General features: G+C 56.5%; 2 protein-coding genes across 3 annotated transcripts in view; one reads left to right on the top strand and one right to left on the bottom strand.

Moving 5' to 3' along the window:
- SPMIP8 (sperm microtubule inner protein 8) overlaps positions 1-2,431 on the top strand; it is a 9,304-nt gene extending 6,873 nt beyond the window's left edge. The window contains 1 exon segment of the mRNA XM_019664506.1: positions 948-2,431. Within this exon segment, the coding sequence (XP_019520051.1) occupies positions 948-978 (31 nt within the window). The 3' untranslated portion in view covers positions 979-2,431.
- A 5,350-nt stretch (positions 2,432-7,781) lies between these two features.
- ZNF319 (zinc finger protein 319) lies at positions 7,782-14,039 on the bottom strand. 2 transcript variants are annotated; one of them, XM_019664505.1, is made up of 3 exons: positions 13,737-14,039; positions 11,883-11,996; positions 7,782-11,652 (listed from the first exon to the last, which is right to left on the bottom strand). In XM_019664505.1, exon 3 carries the CDS (start codon positions 11,397-11,399, stop codon positions 9,642-9,644), a length of 1,758 nt encoding a protein of 585 aa, XP_019520050.1. In that variant the 5' UTR covers positions 11,400-11,652; positions 11,883-11,996; positions 13,737-14,039; the 3' UTR covers positions 7,782-9,641. The 2 variants fall into 2 exon arrangements, with proteins under 2 accessions (XP_019520050.1, XP_019520049.1); XM_019664504.1 differs by lacking the exon at positions 11,883-11,996.
- Between the last annotated feature and the right edge of the window lie 304 nt (positions 14,040-14,343).

The raw sequence follows: 14,343 nt of genomic DNA, 5'->3' as shown, positions 1-14,343 counted from the left end.
GAAAGCTGCTTGTATTCGGAGAGATCCCGCTCCAGGCAAAAGCGCAGCCCACTGCGAGGAGGTAGGGGGAGCTGTGAGGTAGGGGGAGCAGAGAGCTGTCCTACCCAGTTTGGCCCAGACTAGGCCAAGGTGGGAGGTTACCTGGGAGGAGAGCAGGGGCCAGATGAGAAACATGGTGGAGAGAGCCAAGCCCCTGCCTTCCAGGATGCAGACAGGTGGTAAGAGTTGGGGCTAGTGTTCCCAACTGGAATGTGCAAGATATTCAAGCATCTTCATGCTTTGACTGTCTCCCATCTCTCCAGCCCCCGTTCCCTACACTTCCGCAGTTTCCTGGGTGCCACCCAAACCACCAGCATAACCAAGCACTCCATACCTTTGCTCGAGTTGTTTCAGTGCCTATATGACCCTTCTCTACCTGAAAAACTCCTCCTCAGTCTTCACAGCCCCATGCCATCTTCCCTGACCCTCTGCCCCTCCCCTTCAGCTCAGACGCCCTCTAGTTGGTCACCACCTGTGCATCCCTATCTGGTAGCCCACAGACTATTACGTTGTCATTATTGATGGAAAGCTTGCCTTCTCTCACTCACCCTGTGCACACACAGGGGAATGCTTTCTGGTTTTTTTACTACTGTATAATGCCTGCCAGAGTAGGTTCACTAAAGGACTGAAAAATGAGTAAAGCAGTGCGTTGCTGGGGATCAGAGGGAGATAAAGATGAGGCAAGCTGGAAGGGGGGCTGGAGAGCCCAGCAGAGCAGCTGAAAATATATAAAAGCAAATCAGGAACCACTGAAGGCTCTTGAGCCATAGAGAGACACGGTAGAAGCTGTGTTTTCAGAGCCTTGAGGGCAGGAAGGTGGGTTGTAGGGGATGGCCTGGTGAAAGACAGCCTGATTTCCCCCAGGACACCCTGGAGGCCCTCATCTCCATCCCTGTTTCTCTCCACAGTCGTGTCAGCTACCTGACCCCTTGGCATTAATCTGTGAAAAGAAGGCCGACCCCCCGGCTGCCAGACTGTGCCACCTCAGTTTCCCCATCAGGACGGAGAGTGTATGGTGGCACCACCCATCTCCTTAAGGTTCACCCTGACTGGAAGTAAACCTAATGCTCCCACAGGGAGATACTAGTCCCATGTGTGTGTTTGTGTGTGTTTGTGTGTGTGTGTGTGTGTGTGTGTGTGTGTGTGTGTGACAGAGGCTTTGAGAAGGTCAAGACCTCAAGATGATGATGTCTTACCCTTACCTGCTCCCTACCAACTCCTGGAGGACTGGTGGAGGGCTACAGAAAGCTATCCAGTGACCCCCAGGTAGAGAGTGAGTCAAGATCTAAGCCCCAAGGCCCAGCCGGAGGTGGGGTGCTGAGGCAGGCCTGAGAGTTGGGTTGTCTCTGTGTCCATGTCCACTGCTTGCAGCCCCACAACCAAGCTTCCTCCACTTGATTCTCTGAACTTGAGCCCTAAAAATAAAAAAGGGGGTTCAAAAGGGATTTTTAGACACCTCTCTTGTACCAGTGTTCTCCGGGGGGCTTTCCTGGGCCCAGGGTCCCCTGAGAGGTGGAGGCAGGCTCTGGAGCGCTGGCGAGGCCTATGGCCTCTATTCCCTGTGAAGTAGCAGAGCGTAGAAGTAAGATGAGATACCTGAGACCACTCAGAGAAGAAAGCTTCCTGGTCCCCAAGGCACCACCAATGAACATACCATGTAAGCAAAATGTCTGCTCTATCCACGTGGCTTCAGGACTAGCCCTCATCTGCCCACCAACCTACAGAAAGGAAGGCATGATGTCCTGAGTACAGCCATGGGCACCCCTGGGCCTGGTTCAGAATAGCCCCACTCAAACTGGCTAAGGAAGAGTGTCTATGGCATGGTTCGGGGGTTGCAGCAACAGCATCAGCACTTAGGTCCTGGGCCTTGCAGATATCCCACCCCCACCCACCTGTGGGCAGTCTACAAGGACAGACCCAGGTCAGCAAAACAGCCACGAAGCTCAAGAACTGTTTAAACAGGACCTTTGGTGCAAGGGTAATGAATCTTCTGAAATCATGTGCAAAACTGTATATGTGTGCATTTTCCATGGAAAGGCTCCTTGTTTTTCATCTGATTCTCAGGACAGTCATTGCCTTCAAAGGTTAGAAAGCCCTGACTCACACCCTCCTCCTCCCCTTCCACTAATATTTACCAAGCGCCTAGTACATGCAAGCCAGGTCTCAGATGGAAGGAACTGAAAGAATAATACCAGCCCCTCACTTCTGGACCCTGATATACTGTTTAGAACATATTATCATGTGACCCACGATCTCCTCAGACCCCACAAGCACCTTGGGAAGTGAGCAGAACTAACGCTACCCCATTTCACAGATGGGAAAACTGAGGCCCAGATCAGGAAAATATTAAGTTAGCTTCTGGCCAAACCCAGAACCCAGGATTCGAAGCGTGTCCCAGCACTTGACAGTGTTAGCATATAGTTGTTGCTCAATATTTATAGAATAAATTATTTCCCAGATTGGGGGTCTATTGTTCAACCTTGGGTATTAAACAAGGAAGTGAGTTGTGTTGTTGTCTGATATGGAGACAGAGCCTGCCTTACAGACTCAAGGCTGATTTTATTTTATTTTAGGGGTGGATGATGATCAGTACTTTTTATAATGAGGCGAGGGACCGTGGTATCCATCTCTCTGTCCTTAAGTTTGGGGCTGTGATGACAACAGGGCAGGAGAGCAGAGTGTGGGGAGGAGCAAACAGGAAGTAGTAATCAGGCCACTGCCCCTTCCTCCTTGGGGCCCTGTCAAGGAGGTACCCAGCCTCACCCTATTTCATGCAGGAAAAAGCCCTTCCCTCCAAGCCCAGCAGACAGTCCACCTAGCTTGAGCCTTGGGAAGCCGTTGGCAGAGCCCCCTGGGGTGTCAGGACCACATTCTGCCTCTCTGAGTGCCCCTTCCAATATGCCAGATCAGAGAAGAGATGGATTTTGCCAAGTCTCACAGCAGGGATGCTGGAGTCCTGGCCTGTATGAGACTGAGGACAGCCAGAGAGCTCCAGAGAGCATGCCAACACATTCCAGAGAGAATCAAGTGCCTGGGAGTTTTTCCTGGCCCTGCTTCCTTGCGACTGAACGACTGGGCAAGTCCATCCAGGAATTTGGCTCAGCAGACATTTGAGCCTCACCAGGCCCTGCGTTGGGTGCTGGTGGGACGCAGACCAGATGCTATCCCTACCTTAGAGGTGCTTCCAGTCCAGTGTGAGAGGCAGGCTCACCTGATTCAAAACTGAAAGCAGAAGGTGAGAATGTGAGCACACCTGAACCCTGTTCCTCAAACCCAAGAACTGTGAATGGTAACCCACACCAGCAATCTTAGTAAGGCTCTTGCCCGCCTGTTGTACATTGAATCCTGATGTCATAGATATGAAAATGCATGCCCAGGAACAAAGGAAATGCAGAGTAGATGCACATTAACAAGCTTGATTTATAATAGAATGCACTTTCTATTTTTTAAGTGCAAGGCAATGTGTTTAAGCACGTTGCAGGCCCCATGAGGTGGGTAATTGTAGACCCATTTTACAAATGATGAAAAGAACTTTGGGAAGTTAACTGGCTGGCCCAAGGTCACACAGGCTGGGAATTGAAGCCAGGCTGCCTGACCGCCAAGCCTGCGGCCACCATACTCTACTGTCTTCCTGCTATGAGAGAGATGGGTGGAGGGACATTTGACCAGGGCTTCAAGGGAGGAGATATCCCACCAGAAAGCTCTCTTGGACTTGCTGGCAGTGGCAGAGTCCGCAGGTTGGAAATCCCTCCCAGAGGCCAAGAGATGGAGAGAATCCCCACAGCTACCCAGCTGGACCACTGTCTCCTCGCCTCAAAGTCCCCTGAGCCTCAGGGAACTGTTTGCTCATTATAAATAGATCACATTAGAAATCCTCCCTGGGACCACTGCCTCAGGGGCAGCTTAACCTCCATGGCCTCAACTCCAGGACTTCCTAGCCTGACCCCAATCCACTACCCTGGCCCTGGGCCTGGACGTGTTACCAACACAAACCCCACCACCAGCCTCCTTGCTGTTTCAAACACCCTAGGCTCTTCTCTGCTTTCTAACCTTTGTTCAAAGCCTTCCTTCCCCCCTGAAATGCTTTCCCCATCTCTTCCTACCCAAATGCCCCCCACCCCACCCTTTATTCCAGGCAGGCCTCTTTCAAGTCCTCCTTTCTCACCCCATTCTTTTCCTAAAGACGAGGACAGGGACCGTGGCTGTCCTGGAGGGATTCACTCCTGGCCTCTGGCTCTCAGGAAATACTGCACTCTCCTTTTCTCTCCAAGTGGACTTGGGGCTCAGGGATGGGGTCTGGGGCCTCCCAGAACCAACACACAGATCTGGATTAAATGAAACAATACTACAAAGTAATAGTTGTGTTTATTACAAAGTAACACAAAACACATCCTCACCCAGGGCCTCGGGCTGGCAGTCTGGCAGGACCAGGGATAGGGTAAGTGCTCTAGAGGGGTGGGTGAGGGTCAGGGAGGTCTCTCGCAGGTAATTTTATATTAAAATCAGTAGCTTTGACATTTTTCACCTTACCTTTTGATACATGAAAACCTCAAAACTCTCTTACCTGAAGTTCTTGTTTCATGGCTGTAGCACCAGCTCAGTGCCTGGCGAACAGCAGGTACCCAGTAATGCTTGTGGAGGAGCAAAGGCAGAAACGCAGACCAGGGGTGGGGAGGGACACACACAGTGATACGGAGACCCCACCGGCCCCCTCCCACGCAGCCTATACCTTTGACCTTCTCAAGGCCCTGAGGAGGACTAGACATTCCAGTCTGAATCTTTGTATTTGCTGAAGATCAGTAACAGCCAAGGCTTTTTCCTGGAGGCATGACCTTCAAGAAACAAAGAAACTGCCTGCTTGAGGATGGGATTTGGAGCTTATCACCCAGAGCCTGGCCCAGACTGGGAGGCCCTGGGCAAAGTTCCAAGGCCTAAGCAGCCCCTGGTCCTGTCTGAGGTCTGCTCTGGAGGAAGCAATGAGGTGGGGGCTGGGAGGTCAGGCTGGAGGGCTGGAGGCAGAAGCCCCTCCACAGTGGCGCCTGCGGAGGCCTAAGCTCACTATGGAGCTGCCTCTGCACAGATGGGAGGACCGAGCACACCGGCTTCAATCCCTCAAGGAGTTGGGAGCAGGCCAGAGGGCTGGCCACCCCTCTGCCTGCTGGTGAAGAGCTTTCCTGCTTCCCTGGCCAGACCCAGTGCCATTGTTTCCTGGTCATTGTTCCCGGCTTCCTGGCCAGCAAAGAATGGGCTCTGGCCAGGCTTCCGTGGCTGGAGCTGGAGGCCTGTGAGGCTCAGAGCCCACGGCTGCCCTGGCCCCCACTGCCTATCTCCAACCTGGCCCACCTGGCTGACCCCCACAGTTCCGGGCCACTTCCCTCACTACTGTATGGATTGGGGCAGCCCACGGACTATCCAGGGTCAGCACAAAGGGGTGCTCAGCCCTGCCCATCTCATAGAGGGGGTGCGAGGCTCAGATCAGCTGTGGGGCGGGAAAGGTCTTGTGAACAGGCTGATGGAGGTGGTGGGGGGACAGCCCTTAACATTCAGATGGGAGGGCTGGGCTGGCGCCCTCCCACCTCTGCTCTCCCGGCGCGCTGCTTTCCTGAGTGGCCACTGCGTGCCAATCACTCCACACAGGTCATTTCCCTATATCCTCACCCTGAGCCAGAAGAAAGCATTACAGGCTCCATTTCACAGATGAGGAAAGTGAGGCTCAGAGGTCCAACAACCTGCCCAAAGCCTCGCTGCTGATGAGTGGCAGAGGCAGGTCTCCAGTCAGGTCTGACTGGTGCTCTTATCCGGGACATCACGCCACTGCCACCGTGGTTCACGAACACAGGCTCTATTCCTGGAGAACAGGGTCCCCTCCCACTGTTCCCCTGCAGGGCCTAGCTCAGAGCCAGCCCACAAAGCTGCCAAAGCTGCCAGATGATGGGCTCCCTAGGAAAGTTGTCTTTGGGGGCTCAGCTGGCCCTGACAACGACTTCTAGAACCTGGGAGAACGCCTCTTCCCCCAGCCAGAGGGAATTACTAACTCCAAAATGTGAAATTTGTCAGCCTCTCCCTCTTGCTCCTCCCAGCTCTGGCTGTCATCCAGATGTCACCCCTCACCCCAAGGTACCACCCTCTTGCCCTCCTGTCAGTGGGTGGGGGAAAGGCAATGATTACCCAGAGACTAACAAAGATAGCGCTGGTTTGTACTCCTCGTCACAATGTCTGAAGTTGTCCTATGAAAATGTTATGCTGTAAGTGAGAAAGAGTCGCATCAGATATGGGAGAGGACGCTGTGGGTTTCCTGGGCAGGTAGGTGGGAGAGGTACCTGTGTGTGGCCAGGTGCAGTGGGCAGCTGCTTAAGCCAGTTTGTGCTGTTCCTGTCACTTATTATCAAAGAGCTGGGACTTGAACGCGAGCATCCAGGCTCCCGGGCCAGGCCTCCATTCACTGTCCTGGTTTGGGCCCAGGCTGGAGCACAGGCTGAGGGTCAGTGGAAGCCACCGGAGCCCCACGGCTTTGTGAGGGGCGGTAGGGTTGGGCATAAAGGAAGAAAAAGTCATTGCGAGCTCCGTGTGAGCTCAGCCATGCTCAGCCAGGGCTCCTCCTGCCTCGGGCACACACACACCACCATCCATTCAGGAAGGGCAACCTGAAGCTATAAAGCACCAAACAGGCTAGTGCTTTCCAGGCCTCTCTGTGAAGGGGGTAGGTTTTGTCTAAGGTCACTCAGTTAGAAGGCAAGCCGGGATTCGAGCCTGGCACAGACACAGGGGCCCTGGGCGTCCTCTCGCTGAGTGGCGGTCACCTGCAGGAAGGAAACACGATTTCTCAAGGGCGGGGTCCTCCTACGGCCAAACACACAGACGGGATGAGTGTGGGGTCCGAGTCATATCTGGGGCCCCCCAGCCTTTCCACTAAGCCTCTTGTGTTGTTTTGAGCCCCTGCAGCACGGGTAGCTCCCTTGTCCTCCTTTCTTCCCTCACGGCGCTCCCACCCCCAGGGCAGGGTGTTCCTGCTGACTGCCCTCCACTGGCTCTCAGATGCCCAGACCTGCGGAGGCTGTTTCTCCCTCTCTCCCCACCTCCACCCTCGCCTTTGAGAAACGAAGGAGCCCGAGTCGCAGTTGGCCTGCTGGGAGACAGGAAAGGGGGTACAGAAGAATAGGTGTGTAGGAGGGTCGAGGTGAGAGGCAGATGGGTTGGGCATCCAGACAGATCGCTGTGTGCCAGGGAGAGCGTGCGAGAGCAGGCGATCCTCTGGGGCAGGGCCCGTCTGGCTGGGTCCACTGCTGCTCCAGGCAGGCCCTGGTTTTCCACTGGGGCTGAGCCAGCTCTCATGCTTACAGGCCAGCTTCTGACCGTCCATGAGCTTCTGGTCCCTCACGGCCCAGCTTCTTTGCAGGGGCTGAGGGTAAGCCACAAGGAGTTCAAGCAGTGGCAGGGCCACTTCCGAGGGTCCCAGGTATCCTGCAGTTGGGACTATCAGCATCTTCACAGCGTCCCCACCAGGGCCTCCATACATGATTCCATTTAATTCTCACAACAGCCAAGCAAGGCAAGGGTTGACCTCCCCGCTTTACAAACAGGCAACTGAGTCCCAAAGAGGGATTTCCCAGTGACTTGGTCAAAGTTACACAACTAAAACGTTCAAAACTCAGGATTTGAGCCCAGCCTTATGTCCCAGTCCCAAGCCTGCACACTTCCCTCTACCTCCCCACGTCCCATCACCCCCTGTGGAAGAATGACCAGAACACGCAGGGCTTTGGTCTGTGATGGTCAATGTCTTTACTTCTAAAGCATACATTGATTGGACTCACTATATATTAACATTAAAAGGGCTATCTAAAATGGGAGTCATTCTTCTTAAAAATCCAAATTCTCACATTTTCATATAAGAGCCAAAATGACATGAAGTTAACTATACAATGTTAGGAATAGTATAACAACTGCTTTTAAAAAGCAAAATGAAAGGAAAACATTAGCAGTTGGGACTGTTGTCAGCCTGGGGTCCATGTCTTTTGAGGCATTGTGACTGCGAGCCAGCACCAAGGGGAAGGACCAGCCCCTCTGCAGGCACAGGAAGGAGACCTGGTCAGAGCGGGGCGGCGGCCGTGTACTTTTCAGACTTCTTCAGGTGAGCTAGGACAAAACAGGGCCCCCTGCTCCTCTGGGCCTTTGGTACACTGGCGAGTCTTCTTTTAAGACCCACTAGCAGGGAAGGGGGCTGGAAGAGGACAGGAGCAGAGCTGGGTTCAAAATAATCATTTTGACAATAAAGGTCCTCTGGGCTTCCCAAGGAGGGTACCTGCCACCCAGTGACATCGATCAACTCCATTTACCTACTGATTTCCTGAACAACCCTCTTCCCCTGCCTGCTCCCTACGCCCTGGACACCTTCAGCTCCATGAGCCCTGAGGTCAGCCAGACACCTGGGGGACCCTTAGGACCCAAGGGAGAATTCACTGGCCTTGGAAGTAGCTGGATGTTGTCCGGGGCATCTTGGCAATGCAAGATCCCTGGGGTCCAGGCCAGCAGCCAGCCTGATGGGGGAGGGTTCCCATGGGCTGGGTGGGCTCTGTGCAGTCAGAGGCCAATTACACAGTCCTTTCACCTGCCCCACCCTGGATACCCAGGCCTGGTCTTGGCTCTGAAACAGGGCTGGGAGGCGATTGGGGCCATGCCCTTGACACTTTGGTTCACATAATTCAAGGAGAAGGACACTTGTTCGCATCCACTGGGAAGATCATGGGCTTGAGGTCTGCTTCCTCCCGGGCACCAGGTGGTCTAACAATCCCCTTCTTTCACATCAGCAGTTGTCTGGCTGAGAGCACATTGCCACCAGAGCTCGGAACCATGCTGCAAAGGTGGGAGACGTGCTTCCGAAACATTGGGATTAGACCTCAGTGCAAGGGCTGCCTTTCCTCCTTTCCCTGTGGATGGCACTGTCCTGGCTGGGCACTGCCCCTGGCTGAGTGTGTCACAGGAGAACTTCCTCCCTTCTGGCTAAGCAGACTGCTCTCCAGGCAGACCCAGCGCACAGATGTGCATCCCTCCTGTACATCTCACCTGTCAGAAACCTGAATGATGCCTTCCCCCTGGCTGGAGCAGACAGAGAGGCCGGTGGCTCACAGTCTGCCCTCCTGGTCTCCAAGACTACAGCATGAAGCTGGCCTTCTCCCTCAAACAGCCACTTGAAAGAGAAGCCCACCTCCGGGGTCCAGGCCTTCTACCAGGCCCTACCATCACCATCCTCTTTCCTAACCCATCTGGTTTCTAATTAGGCTGTAAGGTTTGGGAAGGTTGGGCTGGCACCAACCCTTCCTTGGGGTGGCGAGAGGCCACTTGACTTCCAGTCTGGTTCCAGACACAAGGAAGGCTGGTGGCTCTCAAAAAGCAAATCCTGTAAGGGGAAAGAGGTTTGTGGAACCAAGACCAGCCACGATCTGGAGCCCCCACCTCCGGGCCGGTATCAGGAGTACCAGGCCCCTCCACCTGCCCAGTGCCCTTCTGTTCTCATGCCCACGGCCTCAGAGCATGGAGCTGAGTGAGCTGGGTGACGACTTCCGCCGAGGAGGCTGGGCCCGGCCTGGTGGGGGCAACCTGGGAACTCAGGGCAGGCAGGCAGCGACCTGGTAGGCACCCTCGGCAGCGGCGGCAGCGGCACTATGCTGTGCACTGTGCTCCTGCAGCAGGGCCACGTCAAGGAAGCGCTCGCCACACCACACGCACTTGAACTGCTGCTCACGGGCGTGCACGCCCTGATGCTTGTTGAGATGCTCGCGCTGCTTGAAGGCCTTGTCGCAGTTGGGGCACTTGTAGGGCTTCTCCCCGGTGTGCACGCGCCGGTGCCGCTGCAGGTCTGATGCGTACTTGAAGCGCTTCTCGCAGTCCGGGCACTTGAGTGGCTTCTCACGGGCTGGGTCGCAACGGTGCTGTACAAACTCGGAGGACGAGAAGAAGCGGCGCTCACAGAGGGTGCAGCGCAGGGGCTTCTCGGCTGCGGAGCAGTGGGCCAGCTGGTGCTTCTGCAGGGCCGAGGCTCGCTTGTAGGCCTTGTTGCACACGGGACACTTGAAGGGCCGCTCGGTCGCGCCCGGCAGGCACTTGTGCCGCAGTAGCTCAGCCGACTGGTCAAAGCCCTTCTGGCACACGGGGCACTTGAAGAGGGTCTCCAGAGTGTGCACGTGCTGGTGGTAGAGCAGGTGGCTGGGCTGCCCGAAGCCCTTCTCGCACAGGCCACACTTGAAGGGCTCCTCGGTCTTGTGCGTGCGCCTGTGCCGCATGAGCGCGTACTGCTGTTTGAAGCCCATGGGGCACAGATCGCACTTGAAGGGCCGCTCAGCGCTGTGCGTGCGCTCGTGCTGCCGCAGGTCCGATGGCCGCTTGAAGGCTTTCTGGCACTCCCCACAACGGAAGGGCCGCTCCCCGCTGGGCGTGCACGGGTGCTGCAGCAGCTCCGAGGACTCCTTGAAGTGCAGCTCACACACGTTGCAACGGAACAGGTGGTGCTCGCCCGAGTGCGCGTACATGTGGCGCACCAAGTGTGAGCGGTGCTTGAAGGTCTTCTCGCAGACCGCGCACTTGTAGGGGCGCTCCGAGCTGTGCGTGCGCTTATGGTGCACCAGGTGCGACGACTGGCTGAAGCTCTTGTCACACAGCGTGCACTTGTACGGCTTCTCACCCGTGTGGATGCGCTCATGCCGCGAGAGCTCCGACAGGTGCTTGAAGGGCTTCTGGCAGATGGGGCAGCTGTAGGGCTTGTCTGCCTGTTCAGCAGGGGCGACAGCAGGCGGCTGGGGCCCTGGGGGCAGCGAGGGGGCCGCAGTGGCCGCTGGCTCCGCCACCTCCGCGGGCTTGTAGGTCTTCTCACAGATGGAACATTTCACGAGGCCACCGGCGCCAGTGTGTGCGCTGTGGTGCTGCGCCAGCGAGGTGAGCAGTGAGAAGCCCATCTTGCAGACGCCACAGACAAAAGGCTTCTGCTCAGCCTGCACACACGGATGTTCCAGCAGGTCAGTAGCCTGGTGGAAAATCTTGAGACACTGAGTGCACTGGAATGAGCGGTCATGGCCTGCCAGGCACTGGTGCTCATGCGGACTAGACAGGTGTGCCAGGTCGTGACCACATACACCACACTTGGGGCCAGGCTCGCCTGCTGCCTGCAGGGACGTGTGCTGCGGGGGCTGCAGGCCCCCGTCCGGTTGCAGGAGGATGCCATACACGGCACAGCCCAGGGGGTTCTCTGCTGTGCCTGGGGGGAGCGCATGCTCGGCTAGGGCCGGCGGTGGCTCTGCGTGGTGCTGAGGCTGTGGTGGCTGTGGCTGCTGCGGCTGTGTCTGTGGTGGCTGCTGCCAGCTTTCTGACATGCTTGGGAAGATGAAACAGGGTTTGGAGAGTAACGGCTTCAGTTTCCCTGCTTAAAGTGGACCAACCCAGAGAGAGAAGTTGCCTGGGATCAGGGATGGACAAGGACCTCAGACAAGGCACAGATGAGGGACTGGTCAGACGGCCCAAGTTATTAACCAAGACAGACTACAAGGCTCTGCCTACAGGACAGGGGCTCTTCGAGGCAGGGTGCCAGCAACGCCAGGAAGGCTCTGCCTTCCCCGATGATGGGCCCTGTAGGGAAGAGAGAAATCGTGAGATTAAGGCAGAGACACGCAGCTGTTCCCTGGGCCCTCTCCCTGTTGGACTTGCACTTGCCACATTGACATGAGCTACACCAGGGAAGGGAGCGAGGCTCAGGGATGGGAGATCTGTTCCCTTCACACGCTACTAAAGAAGTGCGCTGGCAGCTCAGCTCCTCCAGCAAAGGGGTTGGTGGCTGTCTTCCACAGCCACCTACCTACCTTCAGTTCCCTCTCAGCCTCCCACTGCTAACCCTCTTTAGTCAGCTGTCTCACAGGTGAGAGTCTGGGATGGATCTGCCACAGCACAAAGAAGTCACAAATTCTGCTCATGCTCTAAGAAAAGAAGGAGGGGAAGACTGACCAGTTAGGGCCATAGTGTCCAAAACAATAATTTCAGCAGCATAACTTTTTTTTGCAAATAAATTCTTACTTGGAAGCCCAATATATCCATAAGATAGGTAAAAGCAGAGAGGTTCCAGTTGAGGCCTCCCTGGGGCCTGACAACTCCTCTCTCATTGCTGCCCAGGAGAACAGCCTGCTGGGTCTAAGAGGCCAAGCCTCCCAGATCTGAGGGCCCAACAGCAGATGGCCTCAGTCAGTCAATATCTAAAACAACTACATAGAACCAAGGACCATCTCAAAAATTTTCTCCTGTGAAAAGCCGGCCCCCATCTCTCTCAACTGTTCCCTAGGCCCTCCACCCTGACCATGCGTCTGTTCTCTCTCCACACAGCAGGTTGGGTGGCCTTGAGGGACCTCTGCCAATGCATGATGGGGCTTAGATGATAAGTCCACAGACCCCAGCCTCCATGTCTACACAGCAGGACTTCCCCACTCTAGTCATCTCCCAGAGCACCAGAAGAAGTCCTAAATCCTCTGAATTTGACCGTGTTAAGGCCTCCCGGAAGATGTAAATAATTATGAAGTTCGCCTCTGCAATGTGGGAAGTAGCACGCTCACCACAGAGTAGTTCTCCTCACCTTTCCTAAGACAACCCTGCTGTTCCCTTGCTCCAAGTCTATAACACTCTGTTGGACTGTCGGAAAAGTCATGACGTCTTTTTTCTGTTTTTCGTTGCAAAAATGCGTCATGACTTTTCTGACAACCCAATAGATAATCAATGGAAGATAACGACAACCCAGCCCAGGCAAATCTCTAACTCACCACTTTGTGGCAGCATAAGGTAATGACAGCAGAGAGGGAGAAACTTTCAGAATCAGATGTAACCCACTTTCAGGTTTCCAGCTCTTCTGCCTCGAACACTGAAAACTTTCTAAGTTTGCTCCCGAGAGAAAGAGAAGGAAGGGGATGCCTTCACAGGCCAGTCTGGCCTCTAACGGTTCTGCCAAAGTAACGTAAGAGTCAGGCTAAAAGCTGTCAGCCTCAGCATCTACCGGGAAGGGAAGAAGGAAAGGAGATGCTGCTCTGGGTGGAGGCAGCAGGTTGCAAAAGCAAGCAAGTGCCTAAGTCTTCCCAGGAAAGAGAGAAGCGGGGGCTACGCCGAGCACCGTGCGAGTCCAGCTGCGCCAACTCAACTGTTTCTTTTTTCTTTCTTTCTTTTTTTCGTCACACATAGCTGCCAGACACAAGGTCCCCGACCCAGGGCCCCTGGTTCCATTGCCCACCTCCAAGAAGGTGCAGCCAGAAGGCCTCCCTGATCACTCCGCAAAGAGAAGGCGAGACTAGGGTAAGGAAGGCAAAGGGAGGCCCCCACCTGCGCCCCACCCCTGCCCCCTTCTTCCTCTCCGGGAAACCAAATGAAAGCCGATCACCTTCCGGCCGGCACTGCCCGCCCGCCCAGCTGGGATGCCTCCTGTCAGCCCTCGCCGGGAATGGCCAGGCCGCTGCTACCCGACCGCGGGCCCTGTGGGCGACTGGGCCCGAGGAAGGCCCCGGGGCCGCAGGCCAGGCCCGGGAAGCGGCTGCGCGTCGAGGCCGGACTGGGCCGCCCAGGCGCTCAGAGGCCGCCGGGTCGGGCTAAAGAACTGGGGGTGCGGCCGGGCCGGCTGGGGAAGGGGTGCGGCGAGCGCGGGAGTGGCCCCCAGACGCGGTCCCGGATGCTCCGCCGCTCACCTGCTCCAGGCCGACCGCGGGGTCAGGCGCGGGGCGAGTGGCGACCGGCTGCTCTCTCGGCCGCCCCTTTATTCCGGCTCCATCGGCGGCGGCGCGGCCTACGCGCGCTGCCAATCCCCGGCCTCGAGTAGCGGTGACGGCCGGCCCGGGGGCGTGGGACGGGCTAGCGGCGGCTGGAACCGAGGAAGCGACGTGCGCGGCCGGAATAGCGGGTCCAGGCAGAGGAGCGCTGGGAGGGAGGGCGGACGGACTGATGGCCTTGCAGAGACCGGAGGACGGGCGGGCGCGCGGGGCCAGGGAGGCGGGGCCGGAGGAGGAGCGGCAGCCGGGGCGGCGGCTGCTGCAGGAGGAGCAGACCGCGCGGAGCGAGGCCGCCCCCTGCCGGGGACCCCGCCGCCAGGCCAGGCCGGGCGGGACAGCCGGATGCACGGGGCGGTTCTCCAGGCGCCCGGCCGGCACGCCTCAGCTGACTCGGGGAGGGCGCTCAGCTTCCGACCACCCTGTTAGATCCTAGGGGAAGGGGCTCTCGGGGCCCGGCCCCCGGCCCGACCCCTGCACGTCTGACCCCTACACCTGAGAGGAGGGGCCTTCTAGACACCCTGGTTTT

This window comes from Hipposideros armiger, unplaced genomic scaffold (genome assembly GCF_001890085.2).
Source record: "Hipposideros armiger isolate ML-2016 unplaced genomic scaffold, ASM189008v1 scaffold_423, whole genome shotgun sequence".
Lineage (NCBI taxonomy): Eukaryota > Metazoa > Chordata > Mammalia > Chiroptera > Hipposideridae > Hipposideros > Hipposideros armiger.
Note: the sequence above shows the minus strand (reverse complement) of the source record. Positions and strands in the feature narration are given on the sequence as shown.